General features: G+C 36.8%; 1 protein-coding gene across 17 annotated transcripts in view; it reads left to right on the forward strand.

The window, feature by feature from the left end:
- The window catches only part of PDLIM5 (PDZ and LIM domain 5), a 234,558-nt gene that overhangs the window by 190,063 nt on the left and 23,296 nt on the right, over window positions 1-21,199 (forward strand). For all 17 annotated transcript variants that reach the window (XM_086406562.1, XM_086406567.1, XM_086406563.1 and 14 more), the window contains one exon: window positions 17,469-17,643. In XM_086406562.1, the coding sequence (XP_086262688.1) occupies window positions 17,469-17,643 (175 nt within the window). The remainder of the gene's footprint in view (window positions 1-17,468; window positions 17,644-21,199) is intronic.

Genomic DNA, 21,199 nt, shown 5'->3' on the forward strand with positions numbered 1-21,199 from the left:
ACCACGAAAAACAAGATCCAAAGAGTGAAATCCGATTATAAGATCCAGGTCAGAAGATTTGGAGGTCTAGATTGATGTAAAGGGGAAAAAGAGACCAATAAAGTTCCAGAGACACGGTCCTAAGGGAATATATGTTTGTTTATACTGGAGTCATATTTTATGCAAGAACACAGTGTTCATGTTTGTGCCTAAAGTAAGATCATATGAGTCGATGCCCCTTGAATATTTTTAGGAAGAGGCCAAGTTAGAGAGGGAACAACATATGCAAAAGCTCTCAGAGGACTTGGCATCTTGGAAGAAGGACAAGTAGCTCAGTACTTCTAGGACAGTACAGTGGCCAGGGAGGAAAGTTGGATGGGTTAGTGGGGGGCCAATCAGAAAGGGCTTTGAAAGTAAAAGAGTGCAGACTAATGCCTCAAGAAAGCTGTTACTAGATTTGTAAGTTGGAAAATAACTAATCAGATTTGCATTATTAAGAGATCATGATAGTGTTAATGTGTTTAAAAGATTATTATGATCTCAATGTAGAGATTAAGACTGGAATCTTAGAGACTATGAGAGGTTGTTGAGGTAATCCAGTGTAGGGGTGGTGATAATGAATATCACCCTGAGCATTGGCAGTATAAACCCAGAAAATTCCAACAGCAGGAGAATGTAGAGTACTTACATGTAAACCTGCCTGGGAGGTAAGTTCTAACCAGTGCTCCCATAAGAAGCTTTATTCTTTATAGAATATTCATATATTCTCAGTTAAAACCCTGGTAGGGAATTGTATTCAGCTTGAAGAGACTGCTTTGTTCTAAGTCAGACTACAGCACAAAAATTTAGGTGAATATGTCTTAATGTTATGTGTATAGTTACAAAATATAAATCTGAATGGATTACATGTTGTATTGTACTTGAGAAATAAGTTAGAGTTAACTTTCATAATATAGCTAGTCTATTTTTGCAGCATTTCCTCAGGTGAGTGCATTGACTTCCCCTAAATCAGCATTTTCTAAACATTGGGTGTTTTTTGTTTATTTACAGTTGCAAATATGAGATTGATGACTTTGGCATGATCCTCACGGCATTGCTTACCTTTGTAGGAAGCTCTTGTACTACATGTTGTCAGGGAGATAAACATTATAAACTGGAAAAGGGGTTTCTTCCAAGATAGCCCTTTTTCTTCTTTATAGAAGAAAAATTCTATAGAGTCCCACTGATCAAAAATTAAATACTCATGTTATTATTTGTATGTGGTTCAGAAAGCTTTAACTCCATAAATAGGCTTTTCAGTTATTTTTCATACAGGTTTTTTCCTTCTTTCACACTTTAAAAATGTGTTGATCTTGAGAGCATTTGTAATAAAACTTCAATGTATTAACATTTTGATGTTTTTAATAAATAAATTGTAATTTATTAAAAAATCATTGAAATATACAGTCTTGGCTAATACTCTAATCACCATTTTCTATAGAAAGCAATGTGACCTTATTTTATACAGCCATTGAAAATTAAAAACTTTGCTATGCTTTCTTTCACAGTGGTTCGTGTTGTCTGGCTGTGCTGAAATTTTCCTTTTTCTGTTTTCATTAGTAGTTCGTATAGCATTTTAGAATAATGCCCCATTCGTGCTTTAATTAAACACAACTCCCTGTTTATTCTTCTGTTCCCTGATGTTGGCAAGGAATTATTGGATTTCATTCTTTTTTTTTTTTAATCATTAAATGTGTCCAGTGGAGACAGACATTCTACAGAGGAAAGTAAAGGTGTTTAGTGACTATTACGATGAAGTACTCAATACACTGGGCTTCCCTGGTGGCTCAGGGGTAAAGAATCCGTCTGCCAAGCAGGAGACGCTGGCTCGGTCCCTGGGTTGGGAAGATCCCCTGGAGAAGGAAATGGCAACCAGCTCCAGTATTCTTGCCTGGAAAATCCCATGGACAGAGGAGCCTGGCAGGCTGCAGTCCATAGAGTCAGAGACACAACTGAAGTGACTTAGCACATAGCACATCAGACATTGTGCTAATTGAACAGGTGCCTCCCTGTGTTCTGCTCATAGCATCATTCCCTTTACATGCACCAAATTTAGTTTTCTCCTGTCCAAAAGCAGAGGTTCTTGTGAAACCTTTTGTCAAGTCAAAATCGTGTAAAGCAAAGAGTTTGCCTTTTTTTGAAAAAGTGAAAAGTTGGATTTCTGTTGGGTTAGTGAAAATGGGTACCAGTGCAGGTCTTCCATAAAAGTAAAGTGATGTTAAAACAAGCTTTCTAAAAGCTGGAGATAGCTGTAATATGTATATAGACTTTTTACTAGTGAGTTGCTTTTTTCTTTATGAAGCAATTTTAATACATGTAGTAAAGGCAAGGCTTATAATTGACAATGAGATGTAAAAATTGGTTCTTTTTAAAAATATGGATTATGTTTTGAAGAAATACAGTGAGAGTAAGCTATCAATTGAAAAAGATATTCATTAGAATATTTTTTAGTGACACAGTAAATTTAGTCAAATGAAAAGGGAAAGAGACACAAACTTGCTTTCAAAATGAATATTTAGTTACTTTTAGCCTCTGTCACATCCTGGGGAGTGATGGGGAGTATTCATCATCCCCATCAGCCTTTTGGAACTCAAGAGTATAGTTGGTAGACTCAAAGGGGAGCAACGTCCTCTTTCAATAGTAAAATGGGTGGGTATCATTGATTAATATGAATAGTAATAATTATGTTTTTATAATACTTTCAGCTTTAAAAGTATCTTTTTATTCAAGATTATAGTAATAGAATGTCATTAAATTTTTAATGGGCCATTATTTTCCCAGTGAGGTGACAGAGTCTGAGAAATGTTGAAAGAATTGTTCAGAGTCCTGTAGTGATTTGAACCTAGTTATTTTGATTTAATTCAATTCTCTGTATCACAAGATAACATCAGTGACTATATTTAGGGAGAACTAGGTGTTCTTTGGAAGGACTGATGCTAAAGCTGAAACTCTAATACTTTGGCCACCTCATGCGAAGAGTTGACTCATTGGGAAAGACCCTGATGCTGGGAGGGATTGAGGGCAGGAGGAGAAGGGGACGACAGAGGATGAGATGGCTGGATGGCATCACTGACTCGATGGACATGAGTTTGGGTGAACTCCAGGAGTTGGTGATGGACAGGGAGGCCTGGCGTGCTGCAGTTCATGGGGTTGCAAAGAGTCGGACACGACTGAGGGACTGAGCTGAAGTGAACTGAACTCTCTTAGGGGTAGTCTAGAAAGGATTCTTGCCCTGCATTGAGTGGATAAAGTAGGTAACTAGCAATTACTAAGATCTGTTTCCAGTAACATTTTCATTGCCTCTCCACTTCATTTCAAAAAATTTAGCTAGGATTCTAGTTAACCTGACCCTTTATCATACCCTGCCTTTGCTTTATGCAACATTTTAGCAATTTAAAAGAAAAGTTTCTTTATTCACTATGGACAGAGCTTTGGGGAGATCTGATGTTTTGTTTTTTTTTTTTTTTTTCCAAGGAAGACTTGAATGTATTTGTGAGATCTGATTAGATCAAAAACTGAATGATGTGCATCTCAGTTATAAGTGGATATAAATTCTATATTTTACTTGAAGTCTAAAGGAGATAGGAGTGAGAAAGGAAATTACTGTTTTTTCAACCATCCCAAATTTCATTGTGGGCTTTACACTGCAGTAATAAATCGAGATAACTAGATTTACTTAGCTAAGATGGATAGATTTATTGGTTCCATTTTTAAATTTTGATATGAATAAGTAAACTGCTACCAGTTGCGTATGTTTCATCTCTTCTAATAATGCTTTATTGCCATCTGCTCCCCTACATTTTGACGTCATTAAACAGTCCACTGCCGTAAAGGCCTACTGGAGCTGTCCTTTGTCAAAACCACAGTGTGAAGCATGTAAATATGCTCTATGTAACAGATACATTTTTGTTTAGAATTATGTTTTTTAAATTTATTTTTTATTGATGGATAATTGGTTTATAGAATTTTTTTGGTTTCTGCTAAACATCGACATGAATCAGTCATAGGTATACACATGCTTTCATATAGGAAAAAATAAAAGTAGCAGCCATACACTGCCCTCTTTCTTTTCTTTTAAGTGTTCTTTTATTGAAATTTATTTCCATGTTGGAGGCTTCCCAGTGCTGTTTCAAGTACACTGTGGTGAAGGTTCTTTTTTCCCATTTCCTCTCATCCTGAGATTAAAATATTACATCTTTAATAAGGGAAGATACCTGGATTTATTCACATATGCTTTTCACAAAGAATTACTGTTTCCTAAGTCAGAAAGGAAAAGACAAATACATATGACATCACTATATGTGGAGTCTAAAATATGACACTAATGAACTTACCTAGGAAACAACAGCCTCACAGATACAGAAATCAGACTTTGGTTACCAGTGGGGGCCGAGAGTGGGAGAAGGAACGATTGGGAGTTTGGGATTAGCAGATGCAAACTAGTATATGTAGAATGGATAAGCAACAAGGTCCCACTGTTGTATCCTGTGATAAATGTAATGGGGTGGAATGTATATATATATGTATAATTTTGCTGTACAGAAGAAATTAACAACATTGTAAATCAATTATACTTCAGTAATATTTTTAAAAAGAATTATTACTTCTTATTAATTAATGCATATGGTTTAAACCAGGAGATGGCAAGCTATGGCCACTGACCACATCCGGCCCACCACCTGTCTTTGTAAATAGTTTTATTGGAGCACAGACATGCTCATTCATTTACATGTCCATGGCTCCTATCATGTTCCAGTTATAGAATTGAGTAGTTGCAAAATAAACTATATGGCCCAAGACTATACAAACTTTGTTGGGGGTCATGAGCAGCTTTGAGAGGCCCTAATCCTAAGGCGCTCTGTTCACTTTGCTTGTGACCATCTCCCGTAAGAAGCAGGTTACTTCTTTTGGGCACCAGTTTCTTTTTCTTGGGTGTATCTTTCATACCAGAAGAGTTCCTAGGTCTAAACCATTGAATGTGCTCAGCAGGTAGCTGCTGAATGAGTGTATACTTTATTTTTTTAAGCATGTTAGGACCTTATGTCAGAGTATAAAAATCACATTAATGAAGCATTTCTTACACATTCAAGGATCTATAAGTAAAACACTTTACTTAGACTACTTTGTTTAACTCTCTCACACTTTGAGTTAGTTGTTATTTTTGCTGTTTTACAAATGAAGAAACTAAGACCCAAAGTGCTGGCATTTCTAAGTTCATACAACTAAGAGTTTAAAAAACAAGGATCCCAAGTGTACCTTAACATTAGACATTGTGCTCGAGTCCTCCAGGATAAAATAGCCTATTGTGTTCTCTGCTTTTAAATGATATGAAATTCAAACATAAATTTGGATAATGAAATGAGGTTTTGTTTATTTTAGAGATCTAATGACTTTAAGAAGAGTTCCCCATGTCAAACAATACCAAACATGTCTCTAATGATGAATACAATTTATCTGAAACTAAAAGCTGGGATACTCCTTACATTTCTATTACTACTACGAATTCTCTATGATGTCTTTTTCAATTAAATTTTCTTTCCCTTTCTGCTTCAGTTGTTGCCAACCTTAAAAGAATTCTATTTTTTTTAAAATTTAATTTTTTTTTTAATTTTTTTTAATTTTTTAATTTTTTTTTTTAATTTCAGGTATACACGTGCTCCCCATCCTGAACCCTCTAAATAAAAAAGAATTCTATTTATATAATCACTCAAATCCTAGGTAGCTTTCTCCTTGATTTCTGAGACTAGGTTGCTTTCTCACATATGTACATAGATGAAAGTTGGTGGGAAAATGGTGAAACCCATGCTTATTTGGATTTCACATTACTTTGGAAATAACATGTGAGAACTCCAGATATAATGTGAGTACAAATAATTTTAAGATATGTCCTTATGGTTTTCTCATTCAAATATGAACAAAAATCTACAAATTTAATATTTTAGATAAATCTGTAGCTTACAGAGGTCTGAATGAGTTTAACAGTGATCCTCTTTAGTATCCTGAGGTCATGAATCAGGCTTCAGATTTGTGTTTGTTTTTTTAAAATATTTTATCTGATTTTGTTCTTTTTCTTTATCCACCCCTCTACCTCCTTCAGGATGAAGCACATTAAGCATCCAAGATTATATATAGCTTGAGCTTGTCTTCAAAACTTTGAAATTAGAGCAGTGGTATTGAGATTATTTAGAACCTCTATAAGTGATAAATAATTTGTTGGGAAAACATATTTCATCTGCAGTATTTTATATTTTATCTTATCTTATTTTTATCTGCACGTTACAGACTGGGTTTGTTTTACTTGCAGCTTTAACCAAATAGAAGTTTTCAATGTAAGGTTAGTAGGGAGAAAAAGGCAAGTCTGTATATCTCAAATTTTGATGATGTGTGATTCAAAAACTAAAAAAGAAGAGAAAATCTAATTCAAGTCCCCACACTCACTTTAATTAAGACACTTGAGATCCAGTTTAATCTGGGTTCTTAAGAGTTGAAAGGCTGGTTGCTGATGGAAGAAACTAACCTCCTGAAGTTGCAGAAATATTTGATACTTAGCCTTGGGCGCACCTGTTCCAATTCTTTATGACATACATACCAACATTCTCCACTGCTTAGGGGAATGATAATAGTTTAATCTGTCCAATTTTGCTTTTAATCATTGAATTAAAAAAATGTTTGATTTCACTTAATAAAAGTTGTGCAAACCTCTCTAGAATGTACTTTCCTCTGATCCTAGATCTTGGCTCAACTTTAAACCTTTTCTATTTCTACTGGATATGATTTCATGCCTGGATTATGAAGAGTAGGCTGTTGTTTATGCTTTCAACATAAGGGGCTTGACAGACAAAACGCACAGATTCTACATTTCTCATGGCCACCATCTGTTTGAGGCGACTGGGGAAGGGACAGAGAAGAACGCGTTTGCCTTCTATGATAATATGCAAGTGCGTTACTGTCGCTGCTACTCAATTTAGTATGTGTAAAATTTCTACCATACCTTTGTGGACACATTCTCTGAGATGTTGAATTACAATACTTCATCTCCTCAAGAGAGCCAGAGTGTCACTTTGATGTAGCCCAGTTATTTATATGAGGACAACATTAGCCTCAGTGTTTATAACAGGAATACCCCTTGTGGAAGAGCCAGTTGTTTTTCACACCATAAACCTCACATATGACTTCTCTCTGTCTTATCCAGGCTGTAAACATTTGTCTTTTTTCTTTTGAGGGATAATATTAATATTCTTGATATCAGCCTTATTTCTGACTCACTGAGAATGAAATATTATAGGATACTTAAACATATTTTATGGTTATTTGCAGATTGACCACCATGACTTTCTCTGTTGTTTTAATTCAGATGCAGTAGTTGAAATACTTACATCAGTAGAGTTTGCACAAAAATGGATTCAGCACTTAATGCTTCAAGCTTCTTTGTCCTTAGAGAAAGCGGTAGATTTATATTTCCCTTTCTGAAGCAGCTTATATAAATTCTCTGAAATATTTCTCAAAACATGAAGAATCTAGCTTTATATCCATATGTTATATTTCAAGAACTTTGAAGCCATTAATTATAATGGCTGGAAAGAATGTGCAGCCAGGTGGAAGGAAAGAAAGTTAGATCTCTGTAGGAAATATATCTTTTATAGAATACATGAAGGGCTTAAAAGTGATAATCTAAGATGTGAAGTGTAGCAAGGCAAATAAAAAATAATGCTTTCATACATTATTCCAAAATTTACCCTAGCAGGCTTATTAAGGAAATTAAAATAGCAGAAATTAATCACCTCAGTTATCACTGGCCCCTTCTTCTCAACTGGTGTAGAAGTTAGTACTTCCAGGTTGAGATGCATTTGAGAAGATCTGCTTTCATATTTTCATGGGTCAAGGTAGTGCCTGGCAAAGAGCCTGGCACACAGGAAGCATGTAGTAAATATTTGATGAATGAATGCTTAGGGTCATAGGCTCTGGAGTTATATAGAAATGATTTTGGATCCCGTATATTCTCTACTCTGCTTCTTTGGCTTCCATGATGTACTCTCCTGGTTCTTCTCCTGCCTTTCTCTCTGTCCCCAGAGTATTTCTGTTATTTGTCTTATACCTTAAGAGCGTTTCTATTTCATGCTACTCTTTCCCTGAACAATCTCATTAATTCCCACAGCCTCAGTTGCCATCAATATGCTGATAACTCTTGAATAATTCTAGATCAGATCTTTTTCCTGAGTTCATACATTCAGTAGACTGTCTATACTTAGATAAACCACAAGAACCTCCAACTCAAAAACAAACAAACAAAAAAAGTCCTTAGCTCTATGAAAGAAAGGACGAAATATGTTTTATCCTCCAACTGGGTACCTTCATGTAATGTAGTGCCTGCTACACTGTAGGCTGTCAGTGTGCACTTGTGACTGGCTGAATATCTATAGTTAAACTCATTATCTTTCCATCATTCTAGCACTGACCCCACTATAACATAACTGACTGATTTCTGGTCTGTTCAGTTCAGTTGCTCAATTGTTTCTGACTCTCTGCGACCCCATGCACTGCAGCACACCAGGCCTCCCTGTCCATCACCAACTCCCAGAGTTTACTCGAACTCATGTCCATTGAGTTGGTGATGCCATCCAGCCATCTCATCCTCTGTTGTCCCCTTCTCCTCCCGCCTTCAATCTTTCCCAGCATCAGGGTCTTTTCAGATGAATCAGTTCTTCTGGTCTATAACCTTTAAACTCAGAGAGGGCAGAAATCATGTCTGTCTTGTTTGTAGCAGTGAAGCCTAGTGCATTATTTGGTACATAATAGTGAAATTCAAAAAACATTTGCTTCATTTTATTGCTATGCATGAAAGAAAAGTGTTAGTCAATCAGTTGCGCCTGACTCTTCAAGTGATCCCATGGACTAAGTTCCTCTGTCCATGGAATTCTCCAAGCAAGAATACTGGAGTGGGTAGCCATTCCCTTCTCCAGGCTATCTTCCCGACCCAGGGATCAAACCTGGGTCTGCTGCATTGCAGGGGGATTCTTTACCGTCTGAATCACAGGGAATGTCTTCAGACAGATCACTTACCCTTTCTGAGTTTTGTATTACTGATCCATCAAGTAGTAATAATAATACCTTATATTGTTTTTGTAAATAAACGATTCAGTTTAATAGGTATAAAACTTTTCTTTAGCTTTTTACTATAGAAAAAGTTCAAATACACACACAAACATATAACTGGAGACTTAGTTTCTTCTGTAGGTATTTTGCAAGGAGTAGGGAGTTGGAAGAGATTATAAACTAAAAAATTTAAGAGACACCAAATGTAGTATGTGGACCTTTCTTATTTGGATCTTGATTAATACTGTGTTAGGGTGTATGTGGTAAGTAGAATAATGTCTCCTCAAAGATGTCCATGTCCTAATATCCAGAACCTATGAATATGTTATATTTCATGTCACAGGGGAATTTGGGATGCTGATGGAATTACAATTGTTCATTAGCTGAGCTCAAAATAAAATAATTATCCTGGTGGGCCCATCGTAATCACCAGGACCTTTAAAAGTGGAAGAGGGAAGCAAAGAGAGAATCTAGAGTGCTGTAGTGTGAGAAGGACTCAATCTGCTGGTTTTAAGATGGTATAAGAGGGCCCTGAACCATGGAATTTGGACAGCTCTAAAAGATGGTAAAAGCAAGGAAATGGATTTTCCCTAGAGCTTTTAGGAAGCAACAGCCCTGCCAACGCCTTGAGTCTGGCCTGGTAATATCCATGGAGGAGAACTGTAAAATAGTGCACCTGTGCTGTGTTTAAGCCAGTACATGTTTAGTCATATGTTGCAGCAGTGAGAGGAAACTATAGAAGATAATCAGAAGTAAATTGAAAATTGATCATTTGGGGAGGTTAAGGAAATTTTTGTTTTATTTTAGATGTGATAATGGTATTATTGGGTAGATTTTTTAAAAGAGTACTCTAAAAGTGATATTGAAATATTATGAAATAAAGGATTGATCTTGAATTTGCTTCAAATAGTTCAGAGACAGCAGAGGAATGAATGAGATCTAGTTGAAACATGATTGGCTTTCAGGTAATAAATTATGAAGCTTGATTTTTTTCCTCTTTACTAAATTTTACAGGTTTTTCAAATAAATGAATTGTTTCCTTAGCATCCTCTAAAGGTGATCAATGTGGTTTTTTAAATTACAAAACCATTGTGAGTGCATGTAAATTTATTTGAAGTATTTCAGTCTTTGTAGTTATTATTAATACTCAGAAGGTCTCATCTGCTTCAAGTCACTTGATACAACTCTAGTTCTTTGCTAGCGTTTTGGCTTTCTGACAAATATTCTAGACTTTCCATGTTGACTTTTTTGTCCCAATCCTAGAAACAGTAGTTTCTCTAAGGAATCTGTTTCCTTTCCATGGGAAGACAATAATTTTGGTGCTGGAGTCATTCTTGAAACAAAGATTTGTTAAGCAAAATGCCAGGAACTGTTCTAGGTGCTAGAGATACAGCAGTGAATAAATTAGACAGCATCTCTGGCCTCAAGGTATGGAGAGAGAGTTAATAAAAAGCAATAAGAAGAATATAAATTCATTAGATGGGGATGATAAACCGGTTAGGGAGTATGGGAATGCTGGTTTGAAGGGAGAGGGTTGCTCCTTTATATAGGGTGATCAGAAAGAGCCACATTGGTAAAATGAACTCTGAGCAGAGGACAGGAAGGAAATGAGGGAGGAAGCCATGGAAACATCTGGGGAAAATATTTCTAGGTAGAGGAAATAGAAACTACAAAGGGCCTGAATCAGAAGCATACTGGCCATTTAGAGAAATACTAAGGAAGACAGGAGATAGTAAGGAGATCCAACCAGTCCATCCTAAAGGAGATCAGTCCTGGTGTTCATTGGAAGGACTGATGTTGAAGCTGAAACTCCAATACTTTGGCCACCTGATGCGAAGAGCTGACTCTTTTGAAAAGACCCTGATGCTGGGAAAGATTGAGGGCAGGAGAAGCGGGTAACAAAGGATAAGACAGTTGGATGGCATCATCAACTCGAATGGACATGAGTTTGAGTGGACTCCAGGAGTTGGTAATGGACGGGGAGGCCTGGTGTGCTGCAGTTCATGGGGTCGCAAAGAGTTGGACATGACAGAGCAACTGAACTGAACTGTAGGAAGACAGTGTGCCCTGTGGCTAGTGAGCAAAGGAAGCATGGCGGATTGGGCCAGAGAGGTAGCTGGAGTCAGAGTCTGTAGGAGCTTTGGTTTCAGTTTTGAGCTAGAGGTGAGTTGTTGGAGCAGAGGAGTAGCTTGAGATGAGCCAATTTAGTTTTTCTTGGCTTCCATGTCTTGGGAAGGACAGAGCAAGAGCTTAGGCCATTGCTGCAATAAGCCAAAGAAGAGATAATGACCTCTTGAACCGGGACATACTCTGGATGTGGTAAGAAGTTAGGTTATGTATTTCTCATATTGTTGTGGGCAGTTCATCTTTCAACACCAGCTTGCTGTCCTATTGAATGATATGTTCAGCAGTTTGAAAGCACTATGTTTAGTAAGAGAAACCTACCTTGAAAGACAATAGCAACGTCTGTTTGTTTGGGGGGATATTGTCCCCCAGCCCCAGTTGACTTAGGTTAAGTTTCCAAATAAAGTCTGACATAATATAGTATTTTTTCACCTAATAGATGCCAGTAATAAGATTTTACTGGTAGTTGAATGATTTGACTTGAACCAGAGGAATTAACAGATGAATTTCATGTTTATTCAGGTACAGCCTGGCCAGGTATTAATGTGTACATTATAATCTTCACTACTCTTTGTTTTTAAGAATATTGGTTTAGAGCTAACAGCTTTTTTTTTTTTAACAGAGATAGAAAGCAAAAATGTCATATAACCTATCTTATTACAGTTGGAAAACATCTGTTTTCAGAGAATTCACACATTGAACTACCTGGAGTTCTGAAGGTCTTAATCTGTGTTTTCTCTCCAGAAACTCTTTTTATATAAACAACTGCCTTTTAGTGAGCTTAGGCATATTTGAACCACATAGTAAATAATTAGATAATTTCTAATTCCATATATATTGCAGTCTTTTATAATATTATACAAATCCCCAGTTATATTCTTATGTGCCCCATTACTGAGGATTTACTTGGATCAACTTGAAAAATCACTTGGTTAGGACCTTACAATGGTTAGAAAAGAAAATTAAAACTCAGGATAAGAGTGCTTAAAACTTAACTGATTTGCTAAATAATTCAAACTTGAATCATCTGCTTGGGGAAGAATGCAGTTAAGATCTTTCTAGAGTAAAGAGTTTTCACTTTATCTTTCCAAATGATATATCACAGAGATTTCCCCAATAACAGGAGGTGTTTTCTACTAAATTAATATTACGTGGTTCAATTTTTTAAAATTCTTTATCTCCAATTTATTATCTGTAGTCCAAAAGAGATGACTTCATTTCTTTGCAGTAAAGTAAGACTCATGATTAGTAAGTCAGTTTATTTGCTTTTTTAAAAAGTATTGCCCCTTAGAATACTCAGATATATGACTATGACAGATATTTTAAAAATGAAGAACTTAACATTTTGTGCATTAGTTATACTTTACTTGATTAATTTGACAATTTACATATTAAATACTGAGAAAATATTCTAGTGTGCTGCTGGGTTTTCCAATTAATTTACATTAACTTATTTAATGTTAGTCTTTGTAATCTTAGGCTTGACTATCATAGTGCTGAAAATAAAAGCTTAGAATGTATTTCATTCCAAACCTTTAGAAAACTCATAAGTAAGCACTCTAAAATTAATAAAAGACATCTCATTAACACTGTTAGTTTGGAGAATAGCTACTGGCTTTAAATTTCTAGATGAGTTTTATGGTGCTGAAATGTTTTTGATACAAAAGAAAAAAATTAACTTTTAAACTTGGTTCCATTGGGTAGAGATCAGCCACAAAACAAGCCTAATTTAATGGAAGTCATTCAAGATTAAGATTAAAAAGGAAAGCTTGAGTCAAAAACTAACCTCCTTTTAATGTTCTCATTGTGACTCACTCATTATTCAGTTTAAGTCACTTATATTTTTGTGACTTACATTTCTAGATTATGAAATGGAGCTAATTCAGAGCTCCCATTTAATACTTTTATTAGAACTTAAAAGAAAAATCTGGTTTTATTACAGATCAGTAGATTGAGATCTTTAAACTGCTATCCCTAAAGAGATGTATATTTTTTCCTACATAAAATTGATTTTTATGGCAGGGTCAATAAATTTGAGATATTTTGGTCTCTGCACTCCTCATGGAAGACTGTTTTTGTCTGTGTAGCAGTGCAGTTTTCTACAGAATTTTAAAGGAAGATGGACTCATTTGTGGTGCTTCTCCTTTTCCAAAACCTCACCTTCTCACACTTTCCTCTCCCCAGTAAGCCTGATGAGCAGAGGCCAGGGGCTTGGTACTTGATGCCTCAAAAGTTGCCTACTTCTTGCTGGAGTAGTGAGAAATTCAGTCTGAAGAAATGAAACATCACTTTATTCATATGGGAAATAACTGTTCCTTGGGAATGTTTGGGGCTTGGTAATTAATAAGCTTGTGTAGCTCTGTGTGCGGGCCAATGCACTAGCAACACAGCAACAAACAGAGGTGTGAGAATTTCTGTCTCATCCCAAGTGGCTAAAATGGAGCAGTAACAAAAAGCAAGGCTTTTCTTCCCAAGGAAGGTACAGCTGTGAGCTTAGAGCCTCTTTATATGTGTTTAAGACACAATCACATGTTTCGTATTCAGAAATGGCTTCTCATGTTAAATAACTTAGTTTCTTCGTGTATCTTCTCCCTGAGGCATGGCCCAGATGGATTATGTCCCATTTTACAATGACCGATGGAAAATTACTACACTCTTTTATTGCTAAAAATGCCTCAGTGACTCAGTACTTTAGGGCTTATGCATAGATAATGTGATAAAATAAAGGCATATGGTAGATGAAAGGGTTTGACTCACTTTGAGGTCTGATTTTGAGATTTTTCAATTGGTAACTTTCCCACTGTTTGAAATCCTGAACCTAATCCACATTTTAAAACTATCTCAATCCTGTTCTTTAAAAAGGCAAAATGAAAGTGATTTGGAACCCTCCCTTAAGTTTACTTGATTAAATATTAATTTTTTACCGTCTGTTTTTAAGGCAGTTTTCTGGTAATGTTAGAAAGAAGTTAGTAGAAAGTTCTCATTTCACCGAGTTTATCATTGACATAGGAAGGAGAAAATATTATAGGATATTGATAAATAGCAAATATATTACATAGATGGGCGTGTTAAATACGTTAAGAGGGACGAGAGAACACTTCTGGCTAGGATGGTCAGGGAATAATGGGGAAGAAAACAGAATTTCTATGAGCCTTGCAGAATGGGAAAACCATGAACAGCTGTGGAGAAAGGGCCATTTCACTGGGCACGGGTCATAGAAGCAGGGCCCAGCACAGCACATTCAGGGAAGGGACAATGAGCAGACAATTGCATAGTGTTTAAGAGCACAGATTCTGGAACCAGACTGCCTGCTTTAGGGTTGCCCTTTATTTGCTGTGTGATGTTAGGCTGGTTTCTTAACCTCTCTTTGCCTCAGCTAGAGTGAAAACATGGTATTGATCATGGCTACCACATAGGGCTGTTATAAGGATTTGAGAGTAGTGCCTTCAGGTAAGGATGGCACAAGTTAAATGTTAAATAAAGATAATTGAGTTTGTTGATAATAGTGGGTATTTGGCTGAGCATAAAAGACAAGATTATAAAGAAGACTGGCATGAACTCGTGGAGGGACTAGACTGTGAGTGGTGCATGTAGCTTGCAGGGAGGGGTTATGAAAGCTTTGTAAGCAAGAAAACATGAGCAGAGTAGTGTATTTGGAAAAATAATCTAGCAGATTAGGTTGAAAAGAGAGATGGCAGCAGACAGACTGGTTAGGAGATGTATAATTGTCCAGACTTGAAGGATTCAAGTGTTAGTCGCTGTCATGTCTAACTCTTTGTGACCCCATGGACTGTAGCCCACCAGGCTCCTTAATCCAAGGGATTCTCCAGGCAAGAATATTGGAGTGAGTTGCCATGCTCTTCTCCAGGGGATCTTCCCAACCCAGGAATCAAACCCAGGTATCCCACGTTGTAGGTAGATTCTTTACCATCTGGGCCAGCAGGGAAGCCCAGGACTCAAATGTCAAAGCATGGGTTTGGATTAATGAATAGACCTTGAACATATTTCCAGTGGACCAGCTGGTAGGGTCTGGGAACTGACAGGGATAGAGGAGCCAGAGGACCATTCCTGAGTAAGTGGGAGAATTCAGACACCTCGATTTCTCAGGATGAGCTGGTAACGCATCATAGCAGATGAAACCTGTGTTGTGTATCTTGAAGCCAATGACAAGAACACGATTTGGCTTTGAAAATGCTTATCTGCATTTCTCCGAGAGCAGTCAGGCCTGCATATAGAAACTGAAGGAGAGTTGTGAGAGAACAGGAAGAAAGGATATTCTTTCCACAGTATGGATTACAGTATGGATATTGCAGTAACTTTCCCCCATTTCTGTAAGAGAAAGTGTAAGTTAGGAAACAAGGAAGAACATATACAGTATGGGTATTACAGTAATTTTCTTTCCCATTCTGTAAGAGAAAGTGTGAGTCTAAAACATGTTCCTAGTTCAGTTGAATCCCTTGAAACATGGATATTAGTTGAGCTCCCAGCCTATAAAATGCCATTTCACAGCTCAGGTGCCAGGCAGAGCACTGGAGGAGATGTGTTAGGTGTTTATAAATGCTGACTTTCTGGATCTGAAATTGCACAGCATTGCAAATAGGCTTTATTTTCATGAGGAAGAATTAGTCTTTCAATTATCCTAATTAAGTTTATCCAATTCTAACCACACCTTTAATGTGAATCCTGTTGATATACACACATGCATATATAACTGTATACACATACACACATCCTGTTAGTTTGTATTATTTATATGCTTTCTTAAAAATTGTTCCTTTTAAACCATTAGAATTTATAAGCCTTTTCTCTTCCACCATGTTTTAATTGCCTGAGGGTGAAGAACAGGCCTTGTGTTGGTTTTAATCCTTTACAGTTGTTGCAGTTGTTCATTTATGTATTGATTCCAGTTTATGCATTCATTCATTCTAGACATTGTGTTAGTTGCTGGGGCGAGGAATAAAACCTAGTTCCTGCCCTCAGGGGGCATCCTCTGTAAAGTCATTCACAGAAAATTATGGGAACATGGAAAAGAGACATGAATCTGGATTGTGGGGAGAGGTAGGTGGGGAAGACTTTAGAGCAGTTGACTCCTGGGCTGCATTGTACTGAGTAGTGGTTGCTAGGTGACCAGGGGAAAGTAGAGATGAGTGTGAGGACAGGCTGTGAGTGGACAGATGCCTCACAGGGACAGTGAGGCAGTCTGGTATTCACTGTAGTAAAGAGAAAGGCAGAGGATGGTGACAAGTGAGGCTGCGGGGAAGGTGGAGACCACTGGAGGGACCTATATGTGGCGCTTAGAAGCTTGGAAGAAGAGGAAGATCCTTGGAATGATTTATGCAGAGTTCTGATCAAGTAAGATTTCAGTCCCCAGTGGCAGCAGGAGGATAAGACATTTGGTGGTTAGTCCAGGTGGGAGGCCTTGAGTACATAAACCAGGACAGTATTGCAGGGATAGATATGAGGGGGCGAAATCAGGAACCAGGAATGAAGAATCAGCAGAGCCCATTATAACCACAGGTGAGGGAGAGGAAAGCCCTAGGATGATTCTTTTGTTATCTCCCTTATATGACTGGTGACCAATTTCACAGTATTCTTAGGCAGTACAGGACAGGAGAGAATATAGGGAGTTCGTTGGCATCTGTAATGTACCTCTGATACATTTTGAGTTAAATATAATTAATGGTTAGCAGAGACATCTGGATGACTAGAAATACTTCACCATCCATATTCAGTATTAACCACATCTCCTCTGGAAAACATTCTCTCCCATCGTCTATCATAACTCTTTCACTGGATTACAGTCTTTGAATTTTTCTATTTAACTCTGTAGTTTCAGTCCAGCATTTGATCCATAATCTCTCCATAAAGTGTGAGTGAATGAGTGAAGAAGTGAGTGGATAGATTATTTTTTAAAGTGAAGTTTTTTTTTGAGGAGGGGAGGAGCTTCCCAGGTAGCGCTAGTGGTAAAGAATCTGCCTGCCAGTGCAGGAGACTGAAGAGACTATGGATTTGATCCCTGGGTTGGGAAGATCCCCTGGAGGAGGAAATGGTAACTCACTCCAGTATTCTTGCTTGAAAAGTTCCATGGACAGAGGAGCCTGGCAGGCTACAGTCCATGGGGTCACTGAGTCCGAGATGACTGAGCATGCATGCGTGCAATGTTATCATTTGGTTATTAGGAAAAGCTTATATTTGGTTTATTCTCATTCTGATTCCCTTGTTTTAACTCCTAGCACCTTCCACTGGAAGAGTCGTAAGCAGTGGGCCATCCACAGGAGCCGTGGCACCAGCCAACTCAGCCAGAGGGCAGCCTCAGCCCAGTGACGAGGACACTTTGGTGCAAAGGGCCGAGCATATTCCCGCAGGGAAAAGAACTCCGATGTGTGCCCACTGCAACCAGGTTATCAGGTTGGTCATTTGATTTAAAGTTCTTATTGAAAAGTCTTAGTCCCAATGTTTTGTTTTTTTTTTTTTAATATTTTGAAATTTTAGAAATTTTATTAATGAGAATATTTATTTCTGTGTAATATTATGGAGGTAGATAAATTAGATATATTTGTTAGAACCTATTTTAATGAAAAGTAATACTGGGCTCTGTGAAAATATAACTAAAAATACCAATTTAGTCAGTTATTAATTACTATCAGAGCTAAGAAAAATAATGATTAATGTGGCATTTCAGAGAATAATGAAATATGAAGACTCAAAGGGGCCCCAAAGAACTTCATTATTTCACAAATTAGAAAAGTGAGGACTCTTATTTAGGTGAAAAGTAACTAATGATGTAAAACAAAGAACTTTGAGCCCTAGAGAAAAGATTGCATTTTCACACTAAGTCTTAAAAGATATAATTACCTTCGGATCTATTCATAAATGCTTTGCTTTTTGGATTAGGTCATAGCATACTTCTTTAAAATATTTTTGATCCAAATGTATTTTATTGTTTCTTAAATTCCAAAAAGCAGAAAAGGCTAAGCTCTTAAGTGAGTGTACTACACTAGCACTTATTAAACCTCAGCGTTTCTGAACAAGTGACTTTTAAAATGTTATGAGGTTTAGGTGTGAATGTTAATACAGGGATCTGACCAAAGGACCTTGCTGCCTCTGTGAGTTGCTTGCTGGCCATAACAGATAATTACTTGAAATGACTGCTCAAGCTCTCTCCCCGTTTTTAATTTACCCTGTTTTGTAATAGTTGAAACAACAGTGTCTCTAAAGTTGAATAAGGTTTAGACTTACTTGCATTTTCCCCTCTTTTCTTACATAATTATTGCTTAGGGTAATGTTTCTACTTACTACTTAAAATGGAGCTCAGGGAGTCTCAATATCTTATTTAAGAACCAAATATAAATACCCTTCCCCTTAACCCACTATTAAATAATAAATGTGTCAAGAACACAACACAGAGTATGTGATTTTTTTTTTTAAGTAGCTTTTGCCTCTTAAAGGTACTCCACATTCATTGTGACATTTCCAAACTATAGGAAAACAGAAAGCAAAAATAAAAATTAATATATAATTACACCTCCCAGGATACCCACTATTAGTATTTTAGTTCACAGTTTAAAACACACTTACACACAAACACACAAGGACAGATATTGTTTTCTAGAAATGGAATCATAACATGCTATTTTATAAGCTGTTATTTTTCAATTAGTTTGTATTTTCCACAGTGAGTACCTGTTGTATGAGAATTAACCAGCAGGCGTGGCAGGAGTAATAATGGTTGTGGTGAGAAGGAGGAAATCTGTAGCAGTTTTTGAAGTCTAGTGTAATATCTGACACACTAAAGGCATTTGGTGAATGTCTAACCTGAACAGATCATGCATGACTCTAGACCCACTCATCATTTGGTCTTAGTATCCTTGTGGTTACAGTCATTTTTTTTTTTTAAGTACTACTATCAATGGGTCTTACAGAAATATTTAAACTAGTATAGAATCTAGTGTGCTACTGCTTTTTCTCAATAAATGAAACTGTTTTAAATTACTAACTCTATGTAGGGTTATATTTTTAGAGTTAATGTTAGTAAAAATAAGTTTTGACTTGTAACATTGTTTGTATAAGTTATGATACTTTGGTTTCCTAGACTGGTATATGAGGATAACATGATTTAGATAAAAACACCTTTTATGGAGATAGGAGTCAATGCTGTTAGTGTGCTGTTGTAAGCAAATAAGTACTGGATGGGTTAACAAAATGTGAAACCATATCAGTTTCTGATTCTTGTTGTCTGATCATCAAATTCTGTAATATTCTATGATCACCACTGCCAGCACATCTGAAAAACTTAGTATGGAGAAAATATGAAGATCAAAATAGAAATTACCTTCCCCACCCCTGACTGCCTTGGTTTCAGTTTTTAATGCTACACCAGAATGTGGTGTTATGCACTATCTTCTGCCAAGTAAAATAAATATAATATTAAAAACATGAATGGCCATCACTTATTGCCCCCTCATCTGTTAAATTTTATATTGCTCTGGATTATCCCAGCACTTGTTATCAGTTAAGCATTAGAGCTTCATTTACTAGAGAAGTTAATAGGGACAGGGATTAGCTCATGTCAAGATCCTATTACAGTAATTAACATAGCATATTTGCTTGGTGTGCAAATGCTGAAGCAGCTTGAATAGAGCGTGGTCAGTTCAGAGACCTAGGCAAAGAAGATTTTCCACTTCTTGGCTGCAGTGTCAGTATCACTTACCAAACCTAGGAGGCATCAGATTAAGTGACATTCTCTTGGACACCTGTTTTAGAAACCGGCTGCAGTTGCAGGCTTGACACTTACAGTATAGAATATTGTAACCTGGTAGTTTAAGATTATTTGTAATTTAAATTTGTTTTATTTGTTTTCCTCAGTGTCATTTATATTGTTTTTATAATTTATATTTTTTAATATTTATTTTCTAAATGTTTCAAATTTTCAAAAATATTTTTAAGTAAATGCAAACTAAGGCAAATTTTATGTTTTATTGTTTTCTTAGAAAAAAATTTGGACAGTTTCAGAAACCTGGATCTCTGATATTAGTACTGAACTGATTATCTGTTATTGAACATATTTTTAGCTTAAAACTCCATAGATCATTTTCATCTAATATTAGTATTTTTTGTTTTTTTGAATCTGGGAAAGATTATGAATGTTTTTCGTAAATTGTATTATTTCATGGCAAGTAGTGGGAATAGTGGCTGACTTTATTTTGGAGGGCTCCAGAATCACTGCAGGTGGTGATTGCAGCCATGAAATTAAAAGACACGCTTACTCCTTGGAAGGAAAGTTATGACCAACCTGAGACAGCATATTAAAAAGCAGAGACATTACTTTGTCAACAAAGGTCCATCTAGTGAAGGCTATGGTTTTTTCAATGGTCATGTATGGATGTGAGAGTTGGGCTGTGAAGAAAGCTGAGCACTGAAGAATTGATGCTTTTGAACTGTGGTGTTGGAGAAGACTCTTGAGAGTTCCTTGGACTGCAAAGAGATCCAACCAGTCCATCCTAAAGGAGATCAGTCCTGGGTGTTCATTGGAAGGACTGATGTTGAAGCTGAAACTCCAATACTTTGGCCACGTGATGCAAAGAGCTGACTCATTTGAAAAGTCATTTGAAAAGCTGACTCATTTGATGCTGGGAAAGATTGAGGGCATGAGAAGAAGGGGACGACAGAGGATGAGATGATTGGATGACATGACCGACTCAACGGACACGGGTTTGGTGATGGACAAGGAGGCCTGGCGTGCTGTGGTTCATGGGGTCGCAAAGAGTCGGACACGACTGAGAGATTGAACTGAACTGAACCAAAACTTTGACTAGCTAGTTGCTTTTTACAGATGGATAGATTGTTACATTTTGGGAAATTCTACTGAAGATCTGATTAAGTTTGCTCTAGAACATTTCCAATCCATTTATGATAGAAGTACCGTTTTTTGATTCATAGGTGAACAGATTAACTATTTGGAGTG

Source organism: Bos grunniens, chromosome 6 (genome assembly GCF_055505025.1).
Source record: "Bos grunniens cultivar Pamir isolate PY7600 chromosome 6, Bosgru_T2T1.0, whole genome shotgun sequence".
In the NCBI taxonomy this organism is placed as follows: domain Eukaryota; kingdom Metazoa; phylum Chordata; class Mammalia; order Artiodactyla; family Bovidae; genus Bos; species Bos grunniens.